This window comes from Pollachius pollachius (assembly GCF_949987615.1).
Source record: "Pollachius pollachius genome assembly, chromosome: 1".
NCBI classification, from domain to species: domain Eukaryota; kingdom Metazoa; phylum Chordata; class Actinopteri; order Gadiformes; family Gadidae; genus Pollachius; species Pollachius pollachius.
Genome location: NC_136934.1, coordinates 26,051,109 through 26,070,822, shown reverse-complemented (window position 1 = coordinate 26,070,822; position 19,714 = coordinate 26,051,109). Strand labels below are relative to the sequence as shown.

At 44.5% G+C, this 19,714-nt stretch overlaps 1 protein-coding gene across 1 annotated transcript in view; it reads right to left on the bottom strand.

The window, feature by feature from the left end:
- The window catches only part of cfap251 (cilia and flagella associated protein 251), a gene marked incomplete at both ends in the record, with an annotated part of 52,855 nt that overhangs the window by 17,836 nt on the left and 15,305 nt on the right, over positions 1-19,714 (bottom strand). The window contains 15 exons of the mRNA XM_079731249.1: positions 7,058-7,201; positions 7,724-7,814; positions 8,369-8,532; positions 8,729-8,831; positions 8,929-9,113; positions 9,660-9,839; positions 10,227-10,378; positions 13,371-13,618; positions 14,400-14,588; positions 15,297-15,484; positions 16,594-16,638; positions 16,715-16,792; positions 16,914-16,994; positions 17,506-17,614; positions 17,703-17,812. Coding sequence (XP_079587375.1) covers positions 7,058-7,201; positions 7,724-7,814; positions 8,369-8,532; positions 8,729-8,831; positions 8,929-9,113; positions 9,660-9,839; positions 10,227-10,378; positions 13,371-13,618; positions 14,400-14,588; positions 15,297-15,484; positions 16,594-16,638; positions 16,715-16,792; positions 16,914-16,994; positions 17,506-17,614; positions 17,703-17,812 — 2,067 coding nt within the window. The remainder of the gene's footprint in view (positions 1-7,057; positions 7,202-7,723; positions 7,815-8,368; positions 8,533-8,728; positions 8,832-8,928; positions 9,114-9,659; positions 9,840-10,226; positions 10,379-13,370; positions 13,619-14,399; positions 14,589-15,296; positions 15,485-16,593; positions 16,639-16,714; positions 16,793-16,913; positions 16,995-17,505; positions 17,615-17,702; positions 17,813-19,714) is intronic.

Genomic DNA, 19,714 nt, shown 5'->3' with positions numbered 1-19,714 from the left:
GTAACTAAAGGACACCAACTGGAAATATATGAAGCGGGTAGGGAAATTAAGCTTTAACTGTTATTCTGAAAAAAAGTATAAATTACATCGATATTCTGTTTTCAGATTATTGAAAATATAAGTGTGTTGATTTGTTAAACGAAGGTTAAAGATAGAAAAATTATTCTGAAGGAATCTGAAGTAGTTGAAGTGTGAGAATGGGCGGACGGCTCTGCTGTTCTCCCATTGACTTCCATTGTAAAATATAGTATTTTGAAAGTAGAATATCTTAAAAAGTATGTTATATCTTAATTAAGTATAAAATACGCGCTAATCTGAACATTATCAAATTGGAATGGAGTCTCTAGGTGAAAATTTGAGGAAGGAGATAGGTCCCAAAGTTTGTAGAGAATAAGAACGAAAGCAAGAAAGAAAGAAATAATAAAACTTAAAGTTGTCATGATATGCCCCTAGGTGTGAGTGTGATTAGCTGTTGCAAGCCGTTTTGAAAATCTGCCCCTTATGATATCATAAGTGGGCGTGTCCACCTAGATGTGTGACGGATTGTAACGGCTAATCAACCTCACACTTGCTGGCATGTCATGGGAACTTTAAGAAGAACAGAGACTTCCAGTTGGGGATCGGAATGTAGTGACCGCACTAGCTTCGCTCTCCCACTACTTTTTCAAAAATAATAACTTTTACTTCTCCATCCTCGAATACGCACCAGCAAACAATTAACTTGATATCAATATAAACCTGGCAATATGTCCTCGCAACCAGGCAAACATTCAAAGAAAGACAACGCCAAAAGGGAAGAAGCTTATGCACGTGTGGTGTGCACCTGTGTTGCTAGCATAGCTGGGCTGCTAGAGGAGCACAGAGCTGCTTTTTCATCTGAGATTAAATTGGCCTTCTCATCTCTGGAAGAGAAACTGACACAAACCCAAGCCACAGTAGAAGCTCACGGTCAGCGCATCCTCTCTGTGGAGTCGAACGCTAACCTGATGGAAGAGCATATGTGTTTGCTTGGAAGTGCAACAAGTTAGCTGATAGCAACGCTAGGCTAGCAGCTAAGACAGCAGACTTAGAGGGTCGGAGCCGGAGGAATGATATCAGGATAATCTGGTTGCCAGAGTTTATTGAGTGGCCTCGGCCGACAACTTCTTTTTGGACATGCTTGTGGAACTACTCCGCAGCAAAATACTACCAACTCCCCCTGAACTTGACATCGCGCCCTCATGGCCAAACCCACCCCGGGGGGGAAGCCACGGGTTGTCATTATTCGCTTCCACCGCTATCAAGAGCAGGAATTGGTCGTTTGAGAGGCCCGCAAACGGAGAGGTAAACTACAGTACAGGGGAAAACCGGTACTGATTTTTGAAGATTATACACTGGAAGTCTTGGAGCAGCGAACCAGCACTTGATGATCAACCTTTACTCGCCTACTCAAAGCCTTTTTCCGGTAAAGAGGATGGAGAATAATGAATCATACGAATAGGTAATTATACTACAGACTATATTCAACCGCAATACAATTTTGTGGGGGAACGTGCGGCGTCTGGCCTGCAGAGGGAGTAGGGGCATGTTGGGAGCACACCGGATCTGCTGGGTGGATTGGGTCTGATTGCGGGCACCTGCTCAGAATCAGACCAATCAGGGAGTGTGTCTTTATGTGCCTGCTTTATCTTGTAGTGAGGAGAATCGGGAGCAGAGAGGAATGACTGAACCACATGGACGGTCGCTGCAAGAGATCCCCAGAAACGCTCCCTGTGACCGCGATTTATGATTTATGGTTAGTGATTTGTTGAACTGTCCATAGTCAAAATAAATGACTTGCTATTGCTGAAAAGCAACCTTGGTGTCCATGTGCTCTGTGGATCTGCTACAGTGGAGCCCAATGTGGGGCTGAGTGCGGAAAATGGACCAGTCACCACTAGCGAGTGTGAACGACAGAGCCAGCTACAGCACGCACAGAACGAGGTGCTCACGGAGCTAGCCCAGTCCTTGGCTCCCCCAAAGATGGGGGAGGCAGACGACGCTGAGGCCTTCCTTGAGACCTTTCAGGGAGTGGCTGAGGTCTCTAGGTGGCCTCGCCAGGAGTGAACTCACCATCTCCTGCCACTCCTGACAGGGGAGGCCCAGCTCGCAGCCCACAGTCTGCCGGCCGGGGCCCAACGGGACTACGAGACCGTCGCCAGGGCCATCCGGGACCGGCTTGGCCTTTATCGCGAGGAACATCAACGCCGGTTACGGGCGTTGACGTTCGCAGAGGGGCACCGACCCTTTGCCAATGCCCAGCAGCTGCGGGACCAAGCGAGGAGGTGGCTGGTCTCGGACCGGAACACGCCGGATTGAGCGTCGAGCAGGTAGTCCTGGAGAGGTTCATCGAGGGGATCCGGCCAGAACCTCCGCTTGGGTCCGGTACCACCGCCCCGAGAGCCTCTCGGCTGCCGTTGACCTTGTGGAGAGCCACTTGCCCCCCCTTCTGACGGGCCAGCGACCACCAACACCAAGCCCGCAGCTGCCCTGCGGCGGGACAGGCCAACCCCAGTGCCGAGGGCGAAATGGGGGGCCCCCCTGTCAGAGCGGGCACGTGAACCACCTCCCCCCCCCCCCCAGATGGTCGCTCAGACGGCAGGGGAGGGGTGTTGGCGGTGCGGACAGCCTGGCCACTTCCGGCAGGAGTGCCCTATGATGGAGGTGGGCCAGGTTGTCCGCGTCACCGGTGCCCCGTCTCCTCCCCACGGTCCCGGCGAGGCGTACAGTATCCCGGGGAGGATACAGCAGGGTACGTATCAGGCACTGTTGGATTCGGGCTGCATGCAGACCATGATCCATCAGTGCCTGGTGCGATCCGAGGCATTGGTAGAGGCATCTAGCGTTCCGGTGAGGTGTATACACAGGGATGTTCACGAGTATCCCCTGGTCCCTATCGAAATTCGTTATGGGGGGAAAAAGCATAGAACCAAGGCGGCGGTTAGTTCGAGCCTAACGCATCCCCTGATTCTAGGGTTGGATTGGGCAGGGTTTCCACAGGCTGTTAGGGGGACTACGGGGGTGCGGACACGTCAGATAGGGACATGTAAGTCGTGTGCTGTGTTCTGCGCCGATGCGGGGGCGTCCAACGCTGTTCAGGGACAGTGGGAGGCAGGGAGTCCTCAACCCGAAGTCCCAGTGCCGAGGTTCCCACCGTGGAGGATTTTTCCCCTCGAGCAGTCTCGAGACGCTACCCTACGCTCAGCCTACGACCAAGTAATAGCTATTGATGGTAGTCGGGTACAGCCAGATGCAGTGCTGACTTACCGACACTTTGTGGTGGTTAGGGATAGGCTTTATCGGGTGGGTCGTGACACCCAGAGTGAGGAGGTTGTCACCCAATTGCTGGTACCCTGGAGCCGCCGGGAAATGATTTTCCAGGCAGCGCATTATAACCCAATTGCGGGCCATTTGGGGTACGATAAAACACTTAACCGGATAATGGCTCGGTTTTATTGGCCGGGGATTCGGGCGGAGGTGGGCAGGTGGAGCGCCTCCTGTCCCGAGTGTCAGTTGGTGAATCCCTCGGCCATCCCAAGGGTTCCCTTGCGGCCCCTTCCCCTGGTGGAAGCCCCCTTCGACCGCACATATATCTTATAGTAGTAAGAAATATGTGCAAGTATTTATGTATTAGTATGTATAGGTATGTATACTATGTATGTATATGTTTGTATACTTTGTATGTGTACATATGTATAAGTATGTGTACGAATGTATAAGTATGTATACGTATGTATTTGTACTTCTGTATACGTATGTATGTGTATTTAAGTATATTTATGTTTGTCTACATATGGTTTAGTATGTATATGTATTTATACTCTGTATTTGTACATAGGTAAACTTTGTATGCAGGCCCGATGCTAAGCTTTTGGAGGCCCTAAGCATAATTTGTCATAAATTGGTCAGAGAGTTTCAGTTTAGAAAAACTGCGCTGAGAAAGGATGCTCCACCTCCGATGCGAAAAGATCAGAGCTTTAAAGGCTGTACCATTTCAGGGAAGCGGGGGGGGGACTATTTTTATATATGAGGTAAAAACATGTAATTTGACCGAATTAAATGATAGGGTACAAAATTAAGAAAAAACAAAGATGGGCCTGTTCATAACTAATTTATTTATTATTTATGTATTTTGTAATTTTTGTAATAATTTAATAATTATAATGACTTTTTTTTAGCAACCTTAATTTTGGGGGCCCTACGCGCTCTGCGTGCTATGCGTACTCTGTGTATGTGGAGCTGCGGCCCTGTTTGTATGTTTAGCTATGTGTACGTATGTATGTGTAAATATGTATTATTTTGTATACAAATGTAAATGTATTTATGTATGGTGTGTTTATGTAAATGTAGGCTTTTCTACGTATGTATTAATATGTATACGTATGTTTACAATGTATGTGTACGTATTGTGTACGTATGTCTACGCACGGCTAGTCACACAACTACATATTAAAGACTGCTCGATGCTAGTGTAGGGGAATGTGTAGAAATGAGGACGGAGACTTTGTTGCCAGTGAAAATATATAGCGACGGATTTATTTCCTCAAACAGACAACCCCCACACAGCCAGAGGTGCGTTCCTGAAATAACGCGTCGCACCCCCAGGTGAGTCTCACGCCCCCTTCCATAAAGGGGATACGCACCATACACCATACACACAGTGAATTACGATACCGGGGAGATACCGCTACACTAGGTACAATTGAAACTTGGCTAAACTAATCGACCCCCGACGAGGCTGTGACACCGCCAGGTTACGCAATCTTCCGGTGCGACTGTACAAAACTTGTGGAGGGGTGTTGCTGTCCTCGTCAAGCAGACACACACAAGATTGTGACAAAACTGTGTTCACCTAATCTGGAATACCTGATCAATAAGATACAGTGAAGGATCCTACAGTGCATCCTCCTGACAGTTGTTTACATTCCCCCGTCAGCCAATGGGGAAGAGGCACTGTCCGAACTCTATAGTATGATCAGTAAATATGAGAATGCATACCCTGATGCTGCTTTTGTGGTGATTTTAATCATTGTAACTTAAAGTCAGTGTTACCTAAATATTTACAGTACATTACTTTCCCCACCAGAAGGGAAAAACATGTTTGACAAATGTTGCAGTAATCTAACAAAGACATACACTGCAGTGCCTGAGCCCAACTTTGGTAAATCTGATCACATTGCCATTCTACTGTAACCAACATACAGCAAGAAGCTTAAAGCAGAGCCTGTCACATTCATGACAGTACAAAAATGGTCAGTAATGGTCAAGAACCCACACACAACCTGCATGAATGATTTCCGTCCAGTGGCACTCACTTCAGTTGCCATGAGGTGTCTTGAGAAACTAGTGCTGAAGGCCATGGATTCCATTATTCCCATAACAACTGACCCTCTCAAATTCGCCTATAGGATAAACAGATCAGTGGAATACACTAGCCCTGCACTCGGCCGTGGAGCATCTTGACACCCCCAACACATATGTCAGAATGCTCTTTCTGGACTACAGTTCAGCCTTTAATACTGTACTGCCCACTAAACTAGTAGTTTGACTGGCAGGCCTTGGGCTGCCTTCTTCCACCTGCAGCTGGATGCTCAACTTCCTGACAGAAAGACCACAGGTGGTTTGAGTTGGGAACAGGGTATTCACAGCCCTAACAATCAGCACTTGGACCCCCCAGGGCTGCTGCCTTAGCCCAAGACTGTTAAGACTATACACAAATGCCTGTTTATCCTCTCACAAACTTTGTCAGATTTACAAATTTGCAGATGACACATTTATCCTGGGACTCATCAAGGGTGGTGATGAGACGCACTACAGGCAGCTGGTGGACAGCATGCTCACCTATGGAGAGGAACTGCCTTGTCCTGAACACTGAGAAGACCAAGGAGCTAATTCTGGACTTCCGGAAGAAAGCTCCCCCCCTACAAGCCCTACACACCAAAGGTGCTGTGGTGCAGCGTGTTGACAGCTTCAAGTTCCTGGGCCTGCACATCACCAACACCCTCAGCTGGTCCGAGAACACCACGGCCACTGTGAGAAAGGCTCAGCAGAGGCTTTACTTCATTAGGTCCCTGAAAAAAAGCCGGCCTCAGCTCTCAACCGCTCACCCAGGCCTACAGAGGTCTGGTGGAGAGTGTCCTCACAGGGGGAATTCCTTTGTGGTATGGCAACACAACAGTAAAGGAGAGAAGGCCCTTCAGAGGATCGTCAAAACTGCACAGAGAATCATAGACGTAAAGCTCCCCTCCATGTACACCCTGTACACAATTCGCTGTAATCCATTCTCAAGGACCCACATCACCCCAGTCACACCCTGTTCAGATGGAGAAGCTCTGGTCGGGTGCTGAGACACCACCACCCAGAGAGTATCATAGCAAAGAGGAAGCGGTTTCATAACAGTTTTTACCCAGCAGCCATCAGACTGCTGGCAGAGGACATTCAAGCTGGACTGACAAACTACACCCCATCTCAGACTCTGACCCATTGGGACGCACACATGCATACGCACATACACACACACACACACACACACACACACATACACACACCTACCTTGTCTTCTCACACATTGTCTTTTTATTGCACTTTTTGCACTACATATTTATCTTATTCGTATATTTATATGAATGTGGACCTTTTTACTCTGTGGACTGTTTTAATATGTGTTTAATATTATGTGCTATTTTTATTTTAAATATCATTGACTGAGTGAACCGCACAAGAATTTCAATGCCACTGTTCACCTGTACTTGGACAAATGGCAAAATGAACTGAACTGCACTATATATAATAATAATAATAATAATAATAATAATAATAATGATAATAATAATAATAATAATAATAATTAGGAGTATGCAAGATAACAGTACTTGAACTGCATGCATCAGTGCAAGTAATAACAACCAGTATTTATTAATTTAAAACCCTTCTATTTGGGAGAAATGGAGTCCATCATGTTATTGTTATTAACATGTTATTGTTACCAAATTGGGTAAAAAGTTCACGACACACATGCCACTGCTGCAAAACATGGTACCTCTTGCTGAGTAGGGAAGAAGCCCAGAGCTCTCATCAGGAACGGAACCTCAGTTAGTGGTATACTAGTGGACACCTGCCGCGTTGCCATGGAGTCAATGCCTTGGTGACGGAGCTGGCAGTAATAGAAAAGGTCTTCCATTTCCTAAAGTGGTATAGCGACACTGAGGAGTCAATAGGAGCAAAACATCCCAAAAGCGATCATAATAATAAGAAAAAATTATAACATTAATAATAACTTAGTGTGTTTCTATAGCTCTTTTCAAAACCAGAGCTACTAGGTGCTACACTAAATAAAATGCCATGCAATGTATTTGCAAAGACAGGCAAAAATGTCCAGAAAAGTGTAACATTTAAAACAGGGATTTCAAGAAGTGGATCAAATATAGAACATTGGACATTATGGACATTATCAAAATTGTCTACAAATGCAGGTTTTGTAAAGGTGGGTTTTTAAAAGATATTTAAACTGCGGTATTGAGCCCGCTGTTTGAATAAATAGTACAAGCATGATGTGACTAACCCTATTATTAGTATACATTGATACTAATAATACTAGTTATAAAACATTCTCATTTAAATAATTTGCAAAAGCCCTAAAGAGGATGAATACAGGGTGTTTCCGCGATACTGCACTGCTCCAGCAGTTAGTGGGGGTATGACTGACCCGGCAGAGGGTCCCTCCTCTTCCTCCCTCCAACAGGGCGTAGAAAGGGTCCAGGTGGGAGCCTCCGAGGGCGGCAGTGGCATGTAACGCACTGTGGTGACATCAAATATTAAAGGCAACATGCAACAGTGTCCAGAGAGTGCTACATCTCATTTACATTTACATTTAGGGCATTTAGCAGACGCTTTTATCCAAAGCGACTTACAATAAGTGCATTTGTTACAATAAGTACATTTGTCATAAGAAGTGAAACAATATATCGCTGTCGGTACAGTAAAGATGTTCATAGAACCAAGTGCAAGTATTACAATCGCTAGGCTAACCCATTCCCAGTGTAAAGCAAAGATAGCAGCTACTGTAGATGCTCCACAATTAAGTACCTCGAATAAGTGCAATGTACAAGTGCCAGGACGTACAACATTCAATGGTGGCTGTGCATTGGTTTCTATGCAGAGTCGAGGTGAACTCTGAACATCTCCTTTTAATGGGACATCCAAGTAAATCAAAAAAAAGACACACAAATGAGGTGATGTAACTGTACCCTCTGCCTATTGCTTAACTTCAAATGAGATCAGAAAGAATAGTATATATTGGTTTGGAATGTTATATAAATGAAAATTAACATATGATAAGAAACCTTCTTACTGTGGGTTGATACGCCAGCGGAGGACGGTGCCGTCTGCCCCCCCTGAGGTGAAGACGAAGCGGCCGTCGAAGGAGCAGGCCAGCTGGGAGACCCCCCCTGGGTGACAGACCACCGCCAGGCTACTGTAGGGGTTTCCATCCAGGGGGAGAATCTGGAGCCCCACCTATAAGGTATTAGGTTATATTAAAACAATGCAATAAAAAAAATGATGGATTACCAAAAGGTCTTGTGATTTAAGGTTTATAGTAATTGGACTAACAAATGAGATACTCTGGCAGTGTGGCCAATCCCTTCTTCTCGACTGAAAGTTACATGGAATAATTACAATTAAAGTAATCCGAAAGAAAACAATCCCTCACCTTGTCCTTTGTAATGAAGGCCAGGTAGTAGGTGTCATTGGACCCCGGCAGAACCACCATCTTCTGGACCGGAGATTCATAAGTTGGCCCCAGAAGAGTCTTTCTATATTTTGAAATGATATAGCAACGATACATGGATGACTTCACAGTGACAGGAAATGGAGGATGTTAATATGGACATGATTCCAAGACTGTGAGACCTGCACATGTTGGTGATGCTGTTTAGGAGCTTCATCTTGTGCTGGTCCGAGGCGGTGAGGAGGAAACGCTCAGTGCTGAGTGGGGGGTACCAAGTCATACACTGCGGCACCGCACTCTGCTCCACGTGCTCTGCACTCAGCACCAACAGCTGCTGCTCCATACTGCTGTCCAGGTCGTACTCCACCTGTGGGCCAGGTGCAGACACAAAAAATACACAAGCATGGACCAATAACATCAGACACACACACACACACACACACACACACACACACAAACCTTTTATGCTCTGATTCCTATGGCTGCTCTGAACTCAGGTTCTAGTTGTTGTTTTTCTTATTTTAACCTAGGTTGTGCTGCAGCACTGTTACTCATTTTGTAGCCATTCCATTTTTTTAATGCATTATTATTCTCAACCTCCTTTGAACTTCGGTTTGAAGAGGAGCGTCAGCTCAAATGACCACATGTACATGGCGTACAGAGTTGTTTGAAATATGCCCGTTGATCACGCCTCTTGTGCTGAAGAAAATGACAGCAGCTTCCAGACCAAGCTCAATCCACGATTGAGTTTGGTCTGGCAATAGCCAGGCTAAATGAAAGCACAAAAAAGTAGGAGGCAGTACAAGGACAGGGTAGTCTTTCGACAGATTAGTCCTACTGCTTACTAGATCTCCTACTGACTAGAACACAGAAGACTAGCAGTCTCCAACTAACTAATACACCCAGGACTGACCAGTCTGCGGTCCATGGCCAAAGACAGCAGCCGAGGTCGGGTGCTGTCGAGGTGCACCCCAAACAGCAGCTCTCTGATAGGCTTGTAGTGGGAGATGTGTCGTCCAACCAGTTGCCATTGCTGTGTTGTTGAGCCAGGAGAGCTATGCAGGTGGAATACTGTAACCGCTTTCCCAGTGTCCTGATCACAGCAAGGACCCCAGCATTAATACAGCGGCGAGGTGAAGAGAACACATAGAAGAGAACTGCAGTATTCATTAAAGTCATAACTTCATCTTCTTCATCTTCTGTTCTAGTGAATGAAAGACATTTTTAAAGTATCATTCTGTAAATTCTATGTTCTTCATATCAATGACTTCCCCTATAAAAGCAAAACAACATGGAACCTGCGGACCTATGCAAAGGGCTGCTTGCTTTTTGGACAACAATAGAAGTGAGCTGGAGAAACACATTGTTGTCGTTTGCCGCTTCAATAAGATATTTATATTCCTTCATATAAAAGTTTCCTACAATTTAGTTTAACATACAATATGAAGAAAATACAATGAATACAATATTTTTCACTCACAGCAGTGGCAAGATACATGGAGTCCAGGGAGAAGGTGATGTGAGTGATGCTGTTGTCACTGAAATGAAAGCAGTCCTCTGCATCGCTGTGTAAAGAACAGGCATCCAGTATATGGACCGCTCCACTGGCAAAGCCCACAGCCACATAGAACCCTGTTCAAAGACATACTAATGATTCAACACATAATAATGAATCAATTATTTATTATAACTAACATATCGCATCACAAGTATGTGTTTGAGCTTGATTAATTAAAAAGAAGAAATGGTCAGTTTGTTTACATCAGGGAAACGAGCGCAGTTATAATGATATTAGGGATGCACGATAACTTTAACCAATACGATAACCGATAACTTTCACCCCCCTTAAGGCCGATACCGATAACCGATAACACACACACATATAAATATATATGATCATGACCTTAAATCATGACATTAATACTATGAACAAAGAAAAAAACCTTTGGGTTTTTATTCACACTTGATGCCGGGTATCGGTGTCGCTCAGACATCAGCAGAATCAAAGGGGGTTTAGGGGGACGGGCTTGCAAGGGGCGGGATATGACGCAGGGTCAAGGTTCTTAAGAGGCGGGATAATAGTGTGTTCCTGAATCCTCGGGCACCAGCCTTCAGAGTTGCACCTTTGACTTAATTTACGGGCGCAGCCATTTTGTCGAGAGCGTCATCACTGCTCTGGGTCTACTCTCAGATTTCCGAAAGATGAAGACAAAAATGGGGCGTGCCTCCGAGAAATGCCGCCAGCATTTAGCTTTTCACTGATATTGAATCGTATTATCGTACGCTCGCTCAGCGTAAGGCCACACCAAACGCGCCTAACCTGCCACTTGATCATTGTGTGTCACAAAAATAGTTAAACACGCCTAACGCGCCTACGCAGCTAGATGAGCCCGCCCAAAACTTAATTTTCCCCCGCTATTTTTCTTTTGCTCCACAAACATGGCTGAGATCACCACCATTGCTGCGCTCTATTTGTTGTGGGAGTCCGAGGAACGTAGGAAACCCAAACGCCGCCGTGTATGGGTGCATGACATCCTCCGTAGGCGCTCACGGCTGGGTGAGTTTCACCACCTCCTCCAGGAACTCCGTCTGGATGATGGCCGGTTCCAGCAGTATTTTAGGTTGACTGGGGCCATGTTCGATGACCTGTTCTTTCTTCTTCTGTGTGTCCTCCGTCTCTCTGCCAGTGCGTCAGGTCAAGCTCAACGCTGATTGGCTATCGCGGCTAAGCGTCACGCGTAGGAGCGTAAAAAGTTCCATTTTTTGAACTCTGCGCGTAGGTGCGTTGGGCGTGTAAAAACGCGGCTAACGCGCTGCTTTAGCGTGTGTAACGCATCTACGCGCCTAAACCAATGGTTCCTTATGCAAAAATGCAGATTTTCTACGCCTCTTACGCGCGAAACTTGTTTGGTGTGGCCGTAGCTTAAGCCTCTTCCCTCTTCACCACTCACAGTCAGTGAACGAACGGCGAGTCAGCGAGTCAGCGACTAGTGGGTCTGGGAGGAGTCGAAACTGAGAACGAATGAGATGAACGAGAGAGAAGAATCAGTTTGGTTTGTTCATGTTAAAGATTCGTTCATTCGAACTGATTCGGTCGCGAACGACCCATCACTACTCGGACGTCTTGCGTCCGAGGATTAAGGAACACACCATAAGGACGGCCCCTGTCATTCTTGTGTGTTTTGGTCTGACCGCAGACAGCTACGGAGGCAGAATGGGCAGAACCAGGGGCGTAGGAATGAGTTTAACATTGGGGGGGACACATATCGGAAACCTGACAGATCCGTTAATGGTTTGAACAGAAATATGTCATAAATTAACTACACTGAAAAAAATCACAAATATATTTTATTCTACTAAAAAGATACATTTGTAAATGTAAAGGAAAACACATTTTGAACAGTAATGAACTGATAAATATCATATCAATTCTTTAATTGCTCAATCATCCAGTTTTTTAGAATAAGAAGCGTGACAAGACGCTGTGTTGCGCTTTCAAAATAAAATAAAATATTTTTCTACCCCTGGTATAATTTTTAGGTGGGACAAATGCGCCTGTCTCCAATATTGGAGGGGACACGTCCCTTCCGTCCCCCCCGGTTCCTACGCCCTTGGGCAGAACTCATCACGATCATCCTAAATTTTGCTACAGCGTTGCAATATATATTTTGTTGTATCCATAACATCCGCATCGATCGATGAAACATTCGAGCATGAGTTAAAGACAGATAGAAGAAACGACAAAGAAGAAAGGCTTCGCGAACGACTGGAGAGAAAGAGAGTGTCTTTTTTTTTGCTTAATTTCACATCTAACAAACACTGGGACAAATGAAGTTGATTTCTGTTTTTAACTGAGACAACAAGGAGTGGAAGGCCGGGACCCTATAATGTTCAGCTAATTGTTTTCAATAATAATTGTTACGAGAGTAGCGTATGTGTGTGCGCGGGAATGGCAGTGTGTGTGTGAGTGGACGAGCGAGGAGAGTGAGCGGTAGCGTGTGTCAGTTTAGTGAAGTAATGAACGAGCCTGGTTGTGTCTGTGCAAACGTGTAGACCTACTGTTAAGTCAGTGAAACTAATAATTAAGTACCCAGCCTGTCAATAATCTGCGGCCGCTTCATTCCGACCATATTCCGACCTATAATCCGACCCCCTGCCGGTCAAAGTGAAGGGTGTTACCCCCGGGAGAACATCGACCCTGCAGGGAACGTCTCCCCTGTGCTCCTCGACTACGGTCTGGGAGCCGACAGCAGGACAGGTGTAACAGTAATAAAAAAAAACTTTTTCTGTATACGCGTGCAGTTGTGAACTCATGTATTGTTATTGATTGTATGATGTGTTCTTTAGGGTTAAGATAAGACCTATCAATCAGCGTTATCATAGTGGGAGCGGGGCACTGAAATTATAGAGGCTATGATATCGGGGCTATTCTTCATGATATCGGACTTATCGGAATGACGTAATAATTTCTGTTATGGCCCGATAATTATCGTACACCCCTAAATGATGAGTAATATATTATAACATTTAATAAGTATACAATAATTATACAAAAATACCACTACTGCTACTCCTACTACTACTACTACTTATTATGAAATAATAACAAGAACAATACAAACACCTTGGGGGTCAAAGATCAAACATTGAATCCTTTCTGATTCATATACTCTGCTTGCGAGGGTGAGTTTGGTGTTGTAGTCGCACACTTTCAAAATGCCACTGTGACTCCCCATGGCCAGGATGGGCCCTCTGGGATGACAGGCCACCGCATGCAGGGGCGCACAGTGCTCTCTCAGCAGGATCTGGGGTCCCCCGCCTGGGGTCTTCACGTGCACTACAGTGGCCCTCACTGTGGACACAACAAAGCTCCTGCAGACGCAGAAGGAGCCGTCACCCAGAAGTTGCTACATTGTGTGTGTTTGGGGGCTTGTTTATGTTTGTTTTGTTGTATAAAAGGGATTTGAATGGAAGATGTTATCAGAGATTTGATCCGATTAACTTAATCACCTCAAGTAAGGAGGAAATGAAGATACTGGCATCTGTGTTTGTCTCAAAAGTAACACAGATTTGAACAACATTTGGTAGAATTGTTGGTCACTGACCGCGGCACAACTGAGTCACCTTTCATACCAACTGGCAACAAGGGGGGCGCTGCATGTGGATTCTTGTGTATATGTGTTTCCATCTGGGAATGATGCACAGATTTGCACTATATTTGGATGGAAGGTTAGTCATGGTCGGTCATTGGCCAACGAATGACCTTCAGCACAACATTCAAATGCACTAAACCTGATCCAGATTGACATAATACACTGAGATGTTGTGGGACGCTGGACCATGTGTACCGGTGATACAGGTTCACACCAAGTTAAAGGAGCGAGCCTATCACAAAATGCATGTCAATTATGAATAGACAAACAAAACCACAATTTTGGTGCAAAGGTTGGTAATGGGCAGAGAAAGAACTGTTTAGCCTTTCTAAACATGTGGTAGGGCATGGCTTTTCCAAAAATGACAGCTTTCTACTAAACTAATTCACCTCAAGCTACCAAACTGTGGGGATGACCTCCCCATGCCACACCCAATAAGGATACTGGCTCCGAAAGGGCCCCTCCGTTTATTCTGCTTCTTTATGTGACTATCATTATACCTGCTGACAAAAGGCTGGTCTGCCAGAGTGCAGCTCTCTGGATAGTCCTGGCTGGGTTCAGGGGCGGCGTCTTTAGAGAAGGAGATGGAGGCTATGGCATCCAGGCTGAAGTCACTGTACCAGCTCATGAGCCGGAAGTTCTCATCATAAAATTTGATATGGCCAAGGACATCGCCTGTCACAATCCATCTGGAGAATGTAAAAACATGTTAAAGTTTTAAAGGTGAGTCAATCCCCAACACCACTCGTACACTGTCTGCATTAGACGACCCTCTAAGCCCTCTAGGTTAACACACGCCACTTAATGCATCACTTTTTATTTGCTGATATGATTATCCTGTCACCTGCATTGGTGCGACACAGGTGTCCAACCTTAACGCAGCCTTTAAATTAAAAACAACCACCTGACGCAGCCTTTAAAGGTCCCATGTCATGCCACCACGTGTGAGTTGGATTAGCCATTACAAGCCGTTTTGAAAATCTGGCTCTTATGACACACATCTAGGTGGACACACCCACTTGTGATGTCATAAGAGACGGCTGCGTTAGGGGTTTAGCTTTGATTTATTGGCTGCGTTAGGGGGTTTGTTTTTATTTAAAGGCTGCGTTAGGGGGTTTGGTTTTAAAGGCTGCGTTATGGGGGTTTGGTTTTAAAGGCTGCGTTAGGTTTTTTTAATTTAAAGGCTGCGTTAGGGGGGTTGGTTTTTATTTAAAGGCTGCGTTAGGGGGTTTGATTTTTATTTAAGGCTGCGTTAGGGGGTTTGGTTTTAAAGGCAGCTTTAGGGGTTTTGTTTTAATTTAAAGGCTGCCTTAGGGGGTTTGGTTTTAAAGGCTGGGTTAGTGTGTTTGGTTTTAAGTTAAAGGCTGCATTAGGGGGTTTGCCATTGTCATTGGCACCTGTCTGTGGAGGTGAGCACGGTGATGGCTTCTCTCTGAAGGGGCAGGAGTTTGAGGGCTCTCCGCCCCGCTGCCTCGTCCCCCTCATCCCACAGTACCAAGTTCCCCGCAGACGTGGCGGTGAGGGCCTGCTGGCCCCGCCAGTGGAACAGAGACTGACCCAGAGAGCCAACAGATTGGTTGAAGCTCTGGGAGAGAGAGCGAGAGAGAGAGAGAGAGAGAGAGAGAGAGACAGAGAGAGAGAGACAGAGAGACAGACAGACAGACAGACAGACAGACAGACAGACAGACAGACAGACAGACAGACAGAGATGGAGAGGAAGACAAACAGACAGACAGAAGGACAAAAAGAGAAACAGTTAGAAAGAGAGAGACAACTAGCCGGAAGGGGGACAGAGGGAGACAGACAGCAAGACAGAAAGGGAACAGAGACAGAGACAGAGACAGTGAAAGACACAGAGACAGAGAGAACAAGAGGATCAACGGAAAAGCAAGGGCACGGCATACACAGTGTTACTTTACTAACTATAAATTCAATTTAAATAATAAATGTACTTGAAAGGGACCATGTGCAATTAAAACATAAATGTAATAATTTTAAGCATCGCACCAGAGTTAGCCTTTGCCTAATTTACATCTGCAGTCCCTAGGTATAAGTAAATACAACACATATAAAAACATCAAACATCACTCAACAAGTAAGGACATGTAACAAATAGCAATATATCACACATGAAAGGTCCCTCACAGGCACACATATACACACACACTAGATAGAAATATCTTAGCGGCCTCTGTAGATAGAGAGGATCTAATCAGTCTAAAAATTGCCATGTTATATTTAATAGTTTTTGTCATTTTTTTGATGTGTTTTTTGAAACTGAGATTTGAATCTTGTAGTACACCATGATATTAAGATTCAGAATTCAGGCATTCAAAATTTAGATGGTGGTTGTCCTATGATACATTGCTTTACCTATCCTGGATCACTGCCTAACTCTTACCATATAATTAATCCTAAACTAAACCATGTAATCATTTCAACTACAAACTATAATATATTTATGTAGGATTAATAATATATGGATTATTGCTCACATCATCATAAGCATCATGACATACATCACACTTCCTACTCTAGAAAATATTTGTAGAAGTTTGAAACAATACTATTGAGCTATATCTAGTATGCACAATTTTTCTCTGCACTCTCTACACCTACACACCCACGCACGCACAGCCAAGCATGGACGGCCGGCTGTAACACTAGGGGTAGGCCTACTGCTCCAAAGCCTACCTTGTCATTGAGATAAGGCGCAATGTATTCCAGGTTTCCCTCAGTCTGAAAAAAGACAAAGGCACAGTTGTGTCACAGTTGGAGGCACACGTGAACTCCGCCCTTTGAAATGTCCACTCACGGCTTTGTAAAACAGCACTTGGCTATTGCTGTTGCTGAGCAACTCAGTGCTATCACCGGGATTGAAAATTATGTAACTCTGTGGAAAAAAAGCAATTTCTTATGAAGCTAAATAAAATATGCAAGATCATATACAGAAGTCTGTAAACTAAAAGATAAAAGATTAAACATGGTCAAAAGTGAGTGATACACAGACTTACTTGAAAACCAAGTTCAGGATTGAGATTAGCAACCCACAAAGGTGTATCTTGTTCATTTGTCCAATCCCAAATATGTACGCACTATGAGAGGGATGTAGAAGTCAGATAGCATTCACAGCATATGACATTTCAAAGAAAACGCTCATACATAATATAATCGCATACATATGGAAATATTTCCAAATATATTTTCAGCTGGAGAGGAAGCTACATTGATTTGATTTGGATGTTATGTCTCTTAATTGTTAAGTTAATATTAAATTCAATGTTAAAAAAAGGTTCCTCCTCTTTGCAGGCAAAATGACAGATGCAGTGAAAACAATATCAAACTTAATATATAAAACTTTAAATATAAACTGCATTGAAATATTTATTTAAAAAAAATTCAAATAAATTTTGTTGAAGGTTCCTAACATCTTGTCTTACAGTGAGATTGGAGCAAATCAATGGGTGGATGAATGAATGATTGGCTATATAATACACGGTCATCATGAACACATTACAAATCATAAGTTCAAAATTTTCCATATATCGGCAGTGAAAGTGCCTCTTTAATATCATGTAACATATTATTCATTAATGTTTGACCAACCTGCTGTTCTCCCCCCCCGAGGGTCGCCAGGTATTTGGCGTCTTTACAGAAGGCCAGAGCTATGACGCTCCCTTCAAGGGGACCGTTGAACAGAGTGTGGACGGGAATCCTGGAGCGGGAACCAAACTTATGGTTAACATCAGAAACTGAAAGGTTGATATTCTGTTTTGTAGAACAGGCTGAGAGAGATTTTATACCCGGTGTAGGAGTCCCAAATAATAAGCAGGGGTTCCCGCCCATTATCGGCTGTCCCAAGCCATCGCCTGTTTTCACTCATACACAGACATGAGATAGGACCCCCGTGACCCTAGAGAGACACACACGCACAGAGACACAAACACACACACACACAAAATCACGAGTTAGGACCCCTTGACCCTAGAGACACACTCGACACAGAAACACACACACACAAACACAAGTGAGGACCCCCATTGCACTAGAGACAAACACTGACACACAAACCCACACATACCTTAGGTCCCCCGTGACCCTTGAGACACACAACGACACACAAATACACACACGAGTTGGGACCCCCATGATCCTAGAGACACACCCACACCCGTCGCTATGGGCGGGCCATAGGGGGCCAGGCCCGCCCTCAAAGGTGCTTGTGCCCCCCCACTTGAGGCACATATCTCTTAAAACAAATATTTTCATTTTTATTTCATATGATCATAGTAGCTAATTTTGTGTTGATAAATACTAATGTTGCAGTCTTTATCATTAAAACATTAAAAATATAAAGAAACAATGGTGTGATTTTGTTTGATTGATTGGAATCTATCTACACTGCAACAGCCTATCACGGCCTAACTGAAAAGAAACTTAGGCTAGGCCTATGTAACGTAGCCTAAGGCAATGTTCAACCGCTCAACAGTTACCGCGCATATTTGAAAGTGAAGCTGGAAGAGTTTTCACCGGCTTACTATTTAATTTCTAGTTCATCATCATGGATATTCGTAAGTGGTTGAAAAGCCCACCAACAGTGTCCTCTGCCAAATCAGATACAACACCGACGCCTCCTGATGTTGCCGTTGGAGGAGACCCTGGACGACAATCTGAGCCTGAGCCCATTGCTAGTTGCTCCGTGGAGCCCGACCCTGGGCCTGGCAGGACCTGCAGCGGCCATAGAGCGGATGCTAACAGCAGCCGGTCAAGTGCAACAGCGACTGGGGCAGTATTTGAGCCACAACTGCCTGTTGGATCAGTGGGTGTGAGTAACCTTGGCACAGACAAACCCAAACAGGTTGTGTTGAAGAAATATCCAGTTTGGTTAAAAACAATTATCCTAAAATTTTCCTCTAGCTGGTATTTCAACAGGGACTGGCTTGAGTACTCAGTGGAAAAGGACGCCAGATTTTGTTATGCCCCGTCCACCTACTTTAATCAGCATGTTACAAAAAATAATAATAACAAAAAAAAAATATATATATATATATATATATAAATATAAAAAAACAGGGTTTTTTGTCAGTTTGTTTTCACTATAGCAGCATTGTCTGCTTAGATTGTCGTGACTGCAGGCCTAGCCTGTCTGTAAAGTGGTGGTAGCGTGACGATGTTAGGAGCTTTGGTTATTTTGGATTTGCACCATAAATGTGTTGAGTGACATGAGTGTTTGTATACCCCTGTAGGTAGGCCTATTGTTTTAATTTGTGGGGTAATGCAAAGAAGCAATATTATTAAACATGTTGATTTTTACAATTGAGATTAAGTACAGGTTCCATATTTGGCAAGTAACAAACCTCAAACTTCTTCTGAATGTGTGCGTGTGTGCGCGCGTGCACGCGGGATTCCTTTGACGTCATACACAGTCCCCCACTTAAAAAAATCCCCTCTACACCACTGGTTATGCCTGCAGGAAATTAAAATCTGTATCATTGGACGTGACTTTCTCCATTAAGGGATCTAATGATTGGAAACATGTAATTGAAACAGGCAAGGGCTTAAAGGATAATTCCGGTATTTTTAACATGGAGCCCCCTTTCTGGTTTGTCTAGGATGAAATAGAGTGGTTAACACCAAAGTTTTGAATATTGGTCCTGTCTCCAGTATTTGGCTAATTTCGAATCGCCCCTGCCTGCTTCACAATGGCTGGCTATGGGCATTCACAAACACCCCTTAACCTTTGTTTTCAGAAATATGAAACTCATCGAGTGGTTAGTGGTGTTCGTGGATGTTCCTCATCAAGTATCATAGCAAA